General features: G+C 45.0%; 1 protein-coding gene across 1 annotated transcript in view; it reads right to left on the bottom strand.

Annotated features, from left to right (window-relative positions):
* The window catches only part of TSPAN16 (tetraspanin 16), a 33439-nt gene extending 21528 nt beyond the window's left edge, over window positions 1-11911 (bottom strand). Inside the window, exons 1-2 of the mRNA XM_040414980.1 lie at window positions 11742-11911; window positions 4843-4907 (exon numbers count right to left, since the gene is read on the bottom strand). Coding sequence (XP_040270914.1) covers window positions 4843-4899 — 57 coding nt within the window. The 5' untranslated portion in view covers window positions 4900-4907; window positions 11742-11911. The remainder of the gene's footprint in view (window positions 1-4842; window positions 4908-11741) is intronic.
* Window positions 11912-13744: the final 1833 nt, after the last annotated feature.

Raw genomic sequence — 13744 nt, 5'->3', positions numbered from 1 at the left:
CCATAGGGAATAATTTAATATTTGGTGATGTTGCCATTGAGTTTAATGTATAAATCTCATGCAGAAACCTCCTAGTGATTGTTGCAGGCTGGTAGATTTTTACTATATAACTCCATCCAACATCCACAAAGGATAGATACACTAAAGATTTGCTGCCGCAGGTTTATGTGGTCAAAACCAATGCTTTTTACGATACCAGAAAAGGGTATGGGGTTTTAAGAAAATAACACTGTTAATTGACCTGCGGTGCAGATCAATATATATTCCTCAACACTGAAATTGTAGCACCAACAAGGAAGAAATCACTGGATCGATAGATATGCTAATGATATGGAAATTATTAAAAAACGGAAACAAAATATTCAAAACATCTTGATTTATTCATTCTCAAGTATGACTGTCACACACAGAAATACACTTACACGCCTTAGCATGCTATCAATGAGGTTATTAATGGCTGTCTGAGAAATATGTTCTGCCACGCTGAATGCACTTGGACATGCAGATCATCAAGATCTGCTGCTAGCAGCTCCTTTTGCAATTGCTGACCAATGATATCCCAGATATACTCGATGGGAGACAAGTCTGGAGAGGCTGCAGGCCATGGTAGCACATTTAGGCCACATAGGCTGCTCATGGAAGCACGAGATACATGTGATCTGGTGTTGTCCTATTGAAAAATTGTTCCTGGCACACCTTGAAAAAATTGTCATACTACTGGTGCCACAACCAAATTAATGTAACACCTGCAGTGGCCTGGTTTGGGGTGGCCCCAATGCTATGCTGGGTCCCCCAGATACCGTTGAGGTGTTACCACGTGTTGCTGCTCTCTAGAAATGATGGTAAGGCGTGATACACCCCAATGGCAAATGGGTCCAGAGAGTCAGGGTCTGCAGTTAACCAGTGTGCTTCTTTACTGGAATTCAGGAGAACAATACCGACAAGGCTCTGGGATGTCTTCTCCAGTCTCCTCCCTGGCAGAAGAAGGGTTTGATTCTGAGGAAAGGCCTGAGCTAGCTGTCCCTCTCTCTCTTTAGAAGGTTGGTACCCTGGTCAAAGGCTGGTGATCCAGGGTCTGTGGCAGAGTATCTCCATCTCAGCATCTTCTTCTGGTCACTCTGGCAGAGTCTCCTCTTCCAAGCACTGGTCCCTAACTGCAGAACACTAGGGGCTCTGACTGTTCTCCTTATATACCATTTCTAGCTAGACTGGAACCTTCTAGTGGGGGGGGGGGGATGGAGTGGAGAAACTCAGCACAAACAATTACAAAGTTACCACTCCTGTCTGGCATAGACTTACATTACAGCTTCAATGATGCTCAATGGCCATGACACAGCAGTTTGTCCAGATAAAAACAAGTTTCCAGACATAACAACAGAGCTAAATCAGACATTCAAAAGGTCAGGCTATCTGGTTTTGGTGGTAAACAAGTCTGGCTTTTTCCTTCCAAAACATGTTCTTCTTTAAACCCTATGGGAACTGTGTAAAATTACCAATTTCTCATTCAAAGTCCCAAAAGTCTCTCACTATGCATTAACCTTTTCCACAGAGCCTCACAAATACAGTGCAAATGAACAAGATATACACTGACGAGCAAAATGGTAACAATGTTTTGAACTTGTGACCTTCAGGCTCTATATCTCACCATCCACTACAGCTTCGATTGTGAGTCTACAATAATTTTATAGACAATAAATAGACATTCATCTTGGCTATCTATACATAAATTGGACTTGCAGCTATTTAGCATAAGATTAGTTATGCAGATTCTTGTCATGTAACTGCATGATCCAGCTCATCAATAGCGGTATCTCGGCTAAGAATATTGCAGAACTGCATCATGTGAGGGCCATGACAGTTGGAAGAATACGAAATGAAGTCCATCCACTCCAAAGCCAAGAGGTGGATGTCCAGGCAAAATATCAGAGTCAACAAGTCAGCTCATCATCAATTCTGGTGTGACAAACACGGTCGTGGAGGTGGCTTGTATGCTTCATAATAGTGAGATCACAGATGTCCATGCGTTGCTCATTACACAAGTCTGGAATGGTGGCCCGAAAAAAGGTGAAGTAGCCTTGACTTCAATATCAACAAAAGAAGCGTCGACTCGATTTGCAAAAAAGTACAAACATTGGATAGTAGAAGATTGGAAACGGGTGATTTGGAGTGATGAAATGAGAGTCAATAGACTGGGCTCTGATGGGTGCAAATGGGTCTAGAACAAACAAGGGAAAAAGAGGCTAACGAATTGAGAAATTGAAGGAAGTGTCAAGTTCGTTGGAGGAAGTCTGATGATATCAGGTTGTTTCACAGCCAAAGACGTTGGATATTTAACCAGGATCTAGGGTGGTCTTAATGCTGAGCTATATGTGACTGTCCAAGACGAGTTACTTTGTATACTCGAGTACTATGGGTATGAAAAGGATGACATAGTGTTCCAGCAGGACAACGACCCGAAGCATACGTTGAGATTGGCAAAGAAATGGTACAATGAAGTAGAGGTGCTGGATTGCTTGTAGCCCAATGTTCTGTAAATGTTTTCTGATGGTTTGTGTAGACACTGTTTGCCTCCTGTGATGACCGATATCACTTGCAGCACAGAGAGGATCACTAAGCACTATTCTAATCAGATGACCCATCCGTGCAGAGCTTCTCCTCTTGCTGTCATTCCAGTTCCTTGTTGTTCTCCCAACCACCGGGACACACAATGGTGAATAATGCTGATATCTCATCCTAGGCGCAAAATTATCTGCGGAGTGATAAACCAAGGTCTGTCAGTTCATGGATTCTGTCCTCTGAATTTGCGACAAGTGGTGATAACTGGCATTTCGATGAACAGGAGGCAATTCACAATCATCCCACATGACGATCTGATTTTTGAGGTTTCATGTGGCCAGAAAAAAATGTTTTTTTTCAATTTGGCTTTTATACCCCTCCCACATGCCACAGATTGGAGCTAGGTGCTGGAAAATGTGATCATCTGCAGATCTTAGTGACACCGGCTACTTCCTCGATTAGCATAATAACCTTATGGCTTGTCATTCATGGTGCTGCAATTTCAATGTTGAGGAGTGTAGATATAGTGAACAGTAATTGTGATGGTAAAAATGACATGATGGAGATCATCAACGAGCTGCTGCTGACGGATCTGTTATTCCTATTATGTCTCTATTTAGTACATTTGTGTGGATTATGGTGTTTACCTCCATCTTGTATCACCTTGCATGCATTTGGTGGAACCTGAAGTCTGAGGTAAGTTAAGAACCCTTATTTACATAGTGTTTGACAGTAGTAGCACCTATAGTGCCCTGATGGAGGACCTTCTTTCTGTAAACAAGTATCTGATCAGGGTATTAACCCCTTACAGGGGGTTTACTAACCTCTCCTCTAAATACAGACCCACCGGGGAGCTGCTAAAACCAATAGTCCCAGCACCAGAAGTTTCAGGTCATCAGTGCATTGGGAAAGTCTAAAGACCCTTTCACTTTTTTGACATTTTTTTATGTCAAACTTTCCCCCATCAATCTGCTCTTGATACCCCATAATGAGAAAGTCAAAACAGAATTTAATACATTTTGCCAAATTTTTTAAAATGAAATACTAAAATGTTGCATGGACATAAGTATTCAGACCATTTGGTATGACACTTGAAATTTAGCTCTGGGGGACTCCCTTTTCTCTTATCTTTGATATGACAGGTGACACCTCATTTAGAGTCACCTAAGGTAAATTCAGTTGGTTGGACACGATTTGGAAAGACGCAGCACTGTCTATAGAAGGTCTCACGGCTGACAATGCATATCAGAGCAAAAACCAAGCCATGAGGAGGAAAGAACTGCCTGTATAGCTCAGAGATAGGATTGTGTGGAGGCACGGATCTGGAGAAGGAGACAAAAAAGAAAGAGTGCAGAGTGTCCTCCACAATTCTTAAACTGAATTAGTCTAATCTCTGGCAGTCTGTTGGTGTAGACTTCAGCTTTTACTTACACCAATTTCTGGAGTAAGCTCTAGTACAGGAGTCAGCAACCTTCAGCACTCCAGTTGTGAAACTGCAATTCCCAGCATACTCTATTCATTTGTATAAGAGTTCTGAGCAGAGCAGGTATGGATGCTGGGAGTTATAGTTTCACAGCAGCTGGACTGCCGGAGCTTGCCTATCCCTGCTCTAGTAAATCTGGCAGGCCACACTAAGCCCCAACCCCTCCCACTAGCCCTTACTCCTGTTCTTGCCACTTCAGAAAAGTGGTGAGAAGCTTAAAAAGTTGCAAATTATGGCATGCTGCATAAATTGAGACGTTTTACGCCACAATTGTCACTTTCACATTATGGGGCATTCAGTGTAGAATGATGGGGGGGAAATTTGAACTTTTATTTTTTTTAGTACAAGACTGCAACATAACAAAATGTGAAAAAAGTGAAAGGGTGTGATGCACTGTATATAATACATGGGTGCATTGAGTCTTCCAGAGAGGTTTCAAGCTAATAGACGAGCACCCAAAGCAAGTACTTCGTCTACATATGTACAAACATTTAAACTCCCAAAATTGTGACATTTAAACTCCGCCTCTGTGAAAGAATTAACCTGACAATTTTGGGTAAATATGGTATCCTAAAACATGGCAAAACAGCCGCGCACTATTGCCATGCATGCATCTATGACATCTACATGCTCTAAAATCTGATTTTCTAGGTAAATACACTAGCTATAATTAGAATAAAAATAAAGCTGAGAGTTATAATAAGATCTGTCAGCAGCAGCCGCCTGATTGTTGATTGTTTCCAGATAGCAACAGATATTTCACAGAAATTTGTCATTTGCTTATTCAGTTATAGGACACTTACGAAGATAATGGCGTTGAATATGAACATCATTGTTTTTAGCAATGAAAAGCAGCTCATTGTGAAATCTAAAAGTAAAAAAAAAAGATCTGATGAAAATTAAGTAATTATTGCCTGTTAGTGCCTCATATCTCAGCTTCCTGCATTGTTGATAGCGTTGCCACCTATCCCAACTAAAAATATTGTCCAAGTTAAGCCACACCATATATGATGTTCATATATGTTAGAATATACCATCGGATTTGAGTAAGATCGTGAAACTCAGATCCGACAGTATATTCTAACACAGAGGCGTTCCCATGGTGATGGGGACACTTCAGGTTAGAATATACTAAAAGAACTGTGTACATAACTGCCCCCTGCTGCCTGGCAGGTGCTGCCAGTCAGCAGGGGGCAGACACCCCACCCTCCCTCCCCCCCCTGTATTTAACTCATTGGTGGCCAGTGCGGCCGGCCCCGCCTCCTTCCTTCCCTTGTATTTAACACATTGGTGGCCAGTGCGACCGGCCCCCGCTCCCTCCCTCCGTTGTATTTAACACATTGGTGGCCAGTGCGGCCGCCCCCCCCCCTCCCTCCCCCCCTAATTAAAATGACCGACCCCCCATCATTGGTGGCAGCGGAGAGTTCCGATCGGAGTCCCAGTTTAATCGCTGGGACTCCGATCGGTAACCATGGCAACCAGGACGCTACTGCAGTCCTGGCTGCCATGGTTACTTAGCAATTTTAGAAGCATTATACTTACCTGCGATGTCTGTGACCGGCCGGGCGCTCCTCCTACTGGTAAGTGAAAGGTCTGTGCTATAAGCAATGTGTTAAATACAACGGAGGGAGGGAGGGGGGGCCGGCCGCACTGGCCACCAATGTGTTAAATACAAGGGAGGGAGGGGGGGCCGGCCGCACCTGGCCACCAATAAGTTAAATACAGGGGGGGAGGGAGGGGGGGGTCTGCCCCCTGCTGCCTGGCAGCACCTGCCAGGCAGCAGGGGGCAGTCATGTACACAGTTCTTTTAGTATATTCTAACCTGAAGCGTCCCCATCACCATGGGAACGCCTCTGTGTTAGAATATACTGTCGGATCTGAGTTTTCACAAAGTGAAAAATCAGATCTAAAAAGCTTTTATGCAGACGGATCAGCGGATCCGTCTGTGTGAAAGTAGCCTATGGACAAGGATGACGGACGCGGATGGCAATCTTGTGTGCATCCGTGTTTTTTCACGGACCCATTGACTTGAATGGGTCCGAGAACCGTTGTCCGTCAAAAAAATATTTTTTTGACGGACAGGAAACACAGATCACGGATGCGGCTGCAAAACGGTGCATTTTCCGGAAAACGGAACAACGGCCGTGGATGCACACAACGATTGTGTGCATGAGGCCTAAGGAGAATTATTTCTACTGGGGGGGCATTACGGTGGGCTTTATTACTCCCCCATGGTATGACCCCCTAGTAGCAGCACCAGCCTCTCTCTGCTCTGCTATCCCTCTGCCCCTTCTCCAAATCCTTATTATGAAATCTTTCTCATTAGGATAAAACACATCAGCTCCACCGAGCCCCCGGCCAAAGTGGTGAAGTGGTGTCCGAGATCCCCAAGGGCCAAGCCAAGTAATTGTAATTTTTCATGTGGAATATGTTTATGTTATACACATATAGCCTACACTGTGCCACACAATGTACAGTATACCTCTACACAGTGCCACACAATGTACAGTATACGGTATAAATCTATTTCTTAAGAGATGTCTAAGTAGCCAGTTAATGTGTGAAGAAATACTGAAAAAATGCAGGCAGATATGTTTTTGCCAGTCTCAAGTATAAGTTTGACGAAATGCACTTGTGAAAGTAAGTGTCCCTGAATGGCAGTTAGGAAATGTGGTCACCCTACCAGTAAGAAGAATGCCCCTAATAGTGCGCCCCAGTAATAATAAAACCCGCCTTAGTGCCCCCAGTAAGAATAATGCCCCCATTAGTGCCCCCTTCTCTGCAAAAAAAAGAACTCACCTCCTCAATTTGCTCGCGCTGCGGTGAACGCTCACTGCTGACAGGAAGGTCAGGACAGGACCTGCACACCAGCGTGATGACGTCTTGCAGGTCCCGTCCTCCAGTCAGCAGCGAGTCTTCCCCGCAGTGCGTCAGTTCAAATGGAGGAGGTGGCTGTTTTTTTTTTTTTTTAATCAACACAAGTGTTGGGAGGTAAAGGCTGCACTAATGAGCGCTCCAGAATTCTTTCTAACAGGCCTTATAGGAAAATACCGGCAATATTAATATTGCCGGTAGAAAAAAAATACTGGCACCGGCAGGGCCACTAAAATGCCGGCCTCGCCAGCAAAATTCCGGCCGGGTGGCAACCCTAATTCTTGGGTGATATCGAGGGGAGTAAGTTAGCCACAGTCACTTCTAAGTTTTTCTTTTGAGTGACATTAGAGAAAATCATCTGCGTTGTTGCCTTCTTACAGAGGGAGGGAGACATAGATGATGGGTCAGACTGGTTGCTACTGGGCCATTGTGGCTGTTATATCCTGGCTATAACTTGAGCACTCTGGTTGTTAGGCCTCATTCACACACGGTCAGTATTTGGTCAGTGTTTGTAAGCCAAAACCAGGAATGGAACCTAAATTATAATGGGTGTATTTGTGCTTCTTCTGTGTTGTGGGTATTAGTGAGGGCACTCTAGTTATTACTGAGGGCACTATGGTTATGGCCTCATGCACACGGCGTTGTGCGGCCATTCCGTGCAATTTGCCGTCCCCAATGCACGGTCAACATCAACTTGAATGGGTCCGTGATCCGTCCGCACCGTAAAAAAATAGAACATGTTCTATTTTTTTGCGGTGCAGAGGCACGGATGGAAACACCACGGAAGCACTCCGTAGCGCTTCCGTGGGCTTCCGACCTGTGCTTCTGTTCCGCACCGCACCTCATCTCTCAGATTGCGGACCCGTTCAAGTGAATGGGTCGGCATCCGTGATACGGGGTGCACACGGCTGGTGCCCGTGTATTGCGGACCCGCTGTATGCGGGCCGCAATACGGCAACGGCCGCACAACGGCGTGTGCATGAGGCCTATCACTAATGGCAGTGTGGTTATTACAGATGACACTGGGCTTATTGGTGAGGACACTGGGCTTATTGGTGAGGGCACTGTGGTTATCGGTGAGGGCACTGTGGTTATCACTGAGGGCACTGTGGTTATTACTGAGGGCACTGTGGTTATTACTGAGGGCACTGTGGTTATTACTGAGGGCACTGTGGTTATTACTGAGGGCACTGTGGTTATTACTGAGGGCACTGTGGTTTTTAGTGAGTGCACATTGGTTATAACTTAGGGCAGTGTGCTTATCATTGAGAGCACTGTGGTTATTACTGAGGACACTTTGGTTATTAGTGAGGGCGTTGTGGTTATCTGTTAGGACACTGTGGTTATTAGTGAGGGCGCCTTGGTTATTAGTCCAGTGTGGTCACTACTGAGGGCACTGTAGTTATTAGTGAGAGCAGTGTGTTCACTACTGAGGGCACGGTGGTTATTACTGAGAGCAGTGTGATAATTACTGAGTGCAGTGTGGTCACTACTGTGGGCACTGTGGTTATTAGTGAGGGCACTGTGCCTTTTACTAGGGACTCTGTTCCTGTTACTATGGACACTGTGCCTATTACAATGGACACTGTTCCTGTTACTAAGGACACTGTTCCTGTTACTATGTACACTGTTCCTGTAGCTAAGGACACTGTGCATGTTACTATGGACACTGTGCCTGTTGCTATGGACACAGCGCCTGTTACTAAGGACCCTGGAGGAGATTTATCAAATTGGTGTTAAGTAGAACTGGCTTAGTTGCCCATAACAACCAATCAGATTCTGCCTTTCATTTTTTACAGCTCCTTTGGAAAATGAAAGGTGGAATCTGATTGGTTGCTATGGGCAACTAAGACAGTTCTTTAAACCAGTTTGATAAATCTTCCCCACTGTTCCTGTTACTAAGGAGACTGTTCCTGTTACTATGGACTCTGTTCCTGTTACTATGGACTCTGTTCCTGTTACTATGGACACTGTTCCTGTTACTATGGACACTGTGCCTGTTACTAAGGACTATATGCCTGTTACTATGGACACTGTTCCTGTTACTAAGGACACTGTGCCTGTTACTAAGGACACTATCCCTGTTACTAAGGACACTATGCCTGTCACTATGGACTCTGTAGCTGTTACTAAGGACACTATGCCTGTTACTATAAACACTGTTCCTGTTACTATGGACACTGTGCCTGTCACTATGGACACTGTGCCTGTTACTAAGGACACTGTGCCTGTTACTATGGACACTGTGCCTGTTACTATGGACACTGTGCCTGTTACTATGGACACTGTGCCTGTTACTATGGACACTGTGCCTGTTACTATGGACACTATGCCTGTTACTATGGACACTATGCCTGTTACTATTGACACTGTTCCTGTTACTATGGACACTGCCTGTTACTAAGGACACTATGCCTGTTACTATGAACACTGTTCCTGTTACTATGGACACTGCGCCTGTTACTATGGACACTGCGCCAGTTACTAAGGACCCTGGAGGAGATTTATCAAATTGGTGTAAAGTAGAACTGGCTTAGTTGCCCATAACAACCAATCAGATTCGGCCTTTCATTTTTTACAGCTCCTTTAGAAAATGAAAGGTGGAATCTGGTTGCTATGGGCAACTAAGACAGTTCTTCTTTAAACGAGTTTGATAAATCTTCCCCACTGTTCCTGTTACTAAGGAGACTGTGCCTGTCACTATGGACACTATTCCTGTCACTATAGACACTATTCCTGTTACTATGGACACTATTCCTGTTACTATAGACACTGTTCCTGTTATTAGGGATACTGCGGCTGTTACTGTGACATACAGGGAGCTGGTGCTAGTAGCTTTGTGACTGGTGGGGGGCAAGTATGTAGCCATTAGGCCTCATGCACACGACCGTTTTTTTTTAAGGTCCGCAAAAAAAGGGTCCGTAGGTCCGTGATCCGTGACCGTTTTTTCGTCCGTGGGTCTTCCTTGATTTTTGGAGGATCCACGGACATGAAAAATGAAAAAAAAATGTAAGTCAAGTTTGCCATTGAAATGATAGGAAAAAACGGACACGGATCACGGACGCGGATGACAATCTTGTGTGCATCCGTGATTTTTCACGGACCCATTGACTTGAATGGGTCCGCGAACCGTTGACCGTGAAAAAAATAGGACAGGTCATATTTTTTTCACGGCCAGGAAACACGGCTCACGGATGCGGCTGCCAAACGGTGCATTTTCCGATTTTTCCACGGACTCATTGAATGTCAATGGGTCCGCGAAAAAAAACGGAAAACGGAACCACGAACGCGGATGCACACAACGGTCGTGTGCATGAGGCCTTATTAGGTTACCATGGCTAGCTCCAGGACATTGTAACTGCTATGGGGGCGCCATAGGGGGTTTTACTTCTGCCATTCCCTGTGCAAACAGTTTTCTGGTGACACCGGCTGAAGTCATTTATTTGGTAACATGCAGTTTATGATACACAGGCACCGCTAAATCATTGACGGCACAGACTGTGAATATGTAACCGACAGAGGAGTCGGGTAAATATGTGACCACTGGACGGTGCCCGGGTCACCGCGCTCCACCGCACTATAACAAGCCATGTAAATATTCTAATTTGGGTAAAAGATGAAGAATATGAAAATATTTGTTCCTGATACTTTTCTAAAAGGCAAATTTCCAGATAAATATGCAAAATAGAAGAACCACAACTGAGCAGACCCAAAATGTGACTTTTCTAGCAGTAAGGCTACATGCACACGACCGTATGTGTTTTGCGGTCCGCAAATTGCGGATCCGCAAAAAAAAAAAACGGATCCATTGTAACAATGCCTAAAACAGACAAGAATAGGACATGTTCTATTTTTTTTGCGGGGCTACGGACATACTGATGCGGACAGCACACGGTGTGCTGTCGGCATTTTTTGCGGACTCATTGAAATTAAAGGTTTGCATCCTATCCGCAAAGAAAAAATGGAACGGACACGGAAAGAAACAACGTTCGTGTGCATGTAGCCTAACAGAGAGCTGTGGGTTTTGCCCCCGGTCTTATATGAGGAGAATGGTGTATTAATATATGAAGCGGACGTGTGACACTGAAACGCGTTTCATGATTTTCCAGTTTTTGTGTAAATACTTCCCTGGATCGTTCTATCTTCCTTGTATCTCTTTTCATGGATTCTATTCTCACAAGGTTCAGTCCCATCCCCATATCTTACAAGAAGATAGGTGACCAGGAGATCAGACACTTAGGGCCCACTGGAGTAAGAGGACCAACGCATTTCACTCAAATTATTATATATTTTTTTTATCCCACCGCTCTCTAATCATCCACACGCATTTCACCCTGTTTACAACATGCATTCCCCACCTACCTGCACTCATTTCACTCCATTTATATTATAAACCCCCCCCACACACACACTTATTATACAGCCCCCCACACACACACACTTATTATACAGCCCCCCCACTTCATTCCATGCATAGTGCGGAATATCTTCATAAACAGCCATGAATATCACCCTTTTATACGCCACAACTGAGCGATCCATCTTATATTGGTCTCATATGCCCCGCGGCCGCCATTGGTGTAATCCTTGAGGGCCCTTAATGATATACAGTACATAGTGGTGCATACACCATAGGGGCATCCCACGCAAGGACCCATAAAAAAGGGGGCCCAGCTCAGGCTAGATCTAGCTCCTTTTTCAACGGGCTACTTACTAATAGTAGCACATAAGTAACAGAAGGTAAAACCCCCCAGAATGGTGGGGTGGCATGGCCTGACCCAGCAGTAATAGGAGACAGTGTGGATTTATGAGTTGAGGGGGCACTTACCTGATGTGATATTCCTCGAGACGTGTTTGTTGCTGGCACCTCTCAGGTGGCTGTGACTTGCTCTGATTCCTCTCGGAGACTGCCGATGGCTGAACACCTGAGCTGCTCACCTGGGAGCTGCCTGTGGGGAGGGACGCTGTGCGAGATCAGCTCCAAACAGTATATTCCTGGCAGTCTCTGCCCACAGAAGCATGACCCTACAGGAGAGGGGCGCTGATGCCATGGGCGGGTGACTTAAAGGGGTTGTCTCACTTCAGCTAGTGACATTTATCATGTAGAGAAAGTTAATACAAGGCACTTACTACTGTATTGTGATTGTCCATATTGCCTCCTTTGCTGTCTTGATAAATTTTTCCATCACATTATACACTGTATGTAACCATGGTTGCGACCACGTTGCAATCCATCAGTGGTGGTCATGCTTGCACACTAGAGGAAAAAGCACCGGCCTTTCTAGTGGCCAGGACCGTGGGGGGGGGGGGTGCATAGGCTGGTGCTTTTTCCTATAGTGTGCAAACACGACCACCGATGCTGGATTGCAAGGTGGTCATAACCATGGAAACGAGCAGTGTATAATGTGCTGGAAAAATGAATCCAGCCGGCAAAGGAGGCAATGTGGACAATCACAATACATTAGGTAGGGGGCTTGCATTTACTTCCCCTACATGATAAATGCTGAAATGACACAACCGCTTCGAAGGGGTGTGAAAAAATTAAATTTTTCTGTAAATAGACTTTCTAATAGATTATCAAAACTGGCATAGAGGAAAACTGGTTTAGTTGCCATAGCAACCAATCAGATTCCACCTTATATTTTTCAACGCTCCTTAGGAAAATATAAGGATCAATCTGATTGGTTGCTATGGGCAACTAAGGCTACTTTCACATCTGCATTTTTTTTCCCGGTTTTGAGATCCGGCAGAGGACGTCAAAACTGGACCAAAACGGTTCCGTTTTGATTTACACATCTGTTCTGTTAGGATGCGGTTGTGTTAAATCTAAAGGGAACTAACTGGATCCGTTACTAAATACATTGTAAGGCCACATGCACACGGCCGTTGTGCGGCCGTTCCGTGCATTGGTGACCGCAATTGCTGTCCCCAATGCACGGGCAACATCCGTGCAGCCGGCCAGACCCATTCAACTTGAATGGGTCCGTGGTCTGTCCGCACCGCAAAAAAATATGACATGTCATATTTATTTGCGGTGCGGAACAACGGAAAGAAACACCACGGAAGCACTCCGTAGTGCTTCCGGTGTTCCGTTCCGTGACTCCGTACCGCATCTCCGGAATTGCGGACCCATTCAAGTGAACAGGTCCGCATCCGTGATGCGTGGTGCACACAGCCGGCGGCCTTGTATTGCCGACCGGCCGTTTGCGTGGGCCGTGTGCATGAGGCCTAAGTCAATGGGTGACGGAAAACCGGATCTGTCACCATTGACTTACATTGTTTTTAGTAACAGATCCGATTTGTTCCGTTTTGATGACCGGACATTTGTGTCTGGGCACAAAACTGAATGCTGACGGAATGGAAGGCAACCTGAACGGAGCATAATCCATTCAGAATGCATTGGCCCCAAACTGAACGGTTTTGGCCTGGTTTTGAGATCCTCTGCCAAAACGCAGATGTGAAAGTAGCCTAAGCCAGTTTTCTCCCCATTGTGTTCAAACACCATAACTTGTTTTTAAAGATCACTGCTTTCTGCCAGCGAATGGAAACATCTGTACAGGCCTAATACTTCCAACAGCTGAGCTTTTGCTACAATTGTATCCAGGCTAGACTATCAGGCAACTGAACAGACTGTTCTCTAGACTGATACATTGTAACAAGTCAGCACAGAAGGAACTGTGCTGCTGATGTGTTTCGCTGGCAGATCATTTTCTGGATTGCATACTCTCATATTATTGCATTATACGTAAAACCAAGAAACAGGTTTCCAATATTTTACTGGATTTAAAGGTAACACACAGTCAAACACAAAAAATAAGTGAATGTGTGCCA

Source organism: Bufo bufo, chromosome 1, assembly GCF_905171765.1.
Source record: "Bufo bufo chromosome 1, aBufBuf1.1, whole genome shotgun sequence".
NCBI lineage: Eukaryota > Metazoa > Chordata > Amphibia > Anura > Bufonidae > Bufo > Bufo bufo.
Note: the sequence above shows the minus strand (reverse complement) of the source record. Positions and strands in the feature narration are given on the sequence as shown.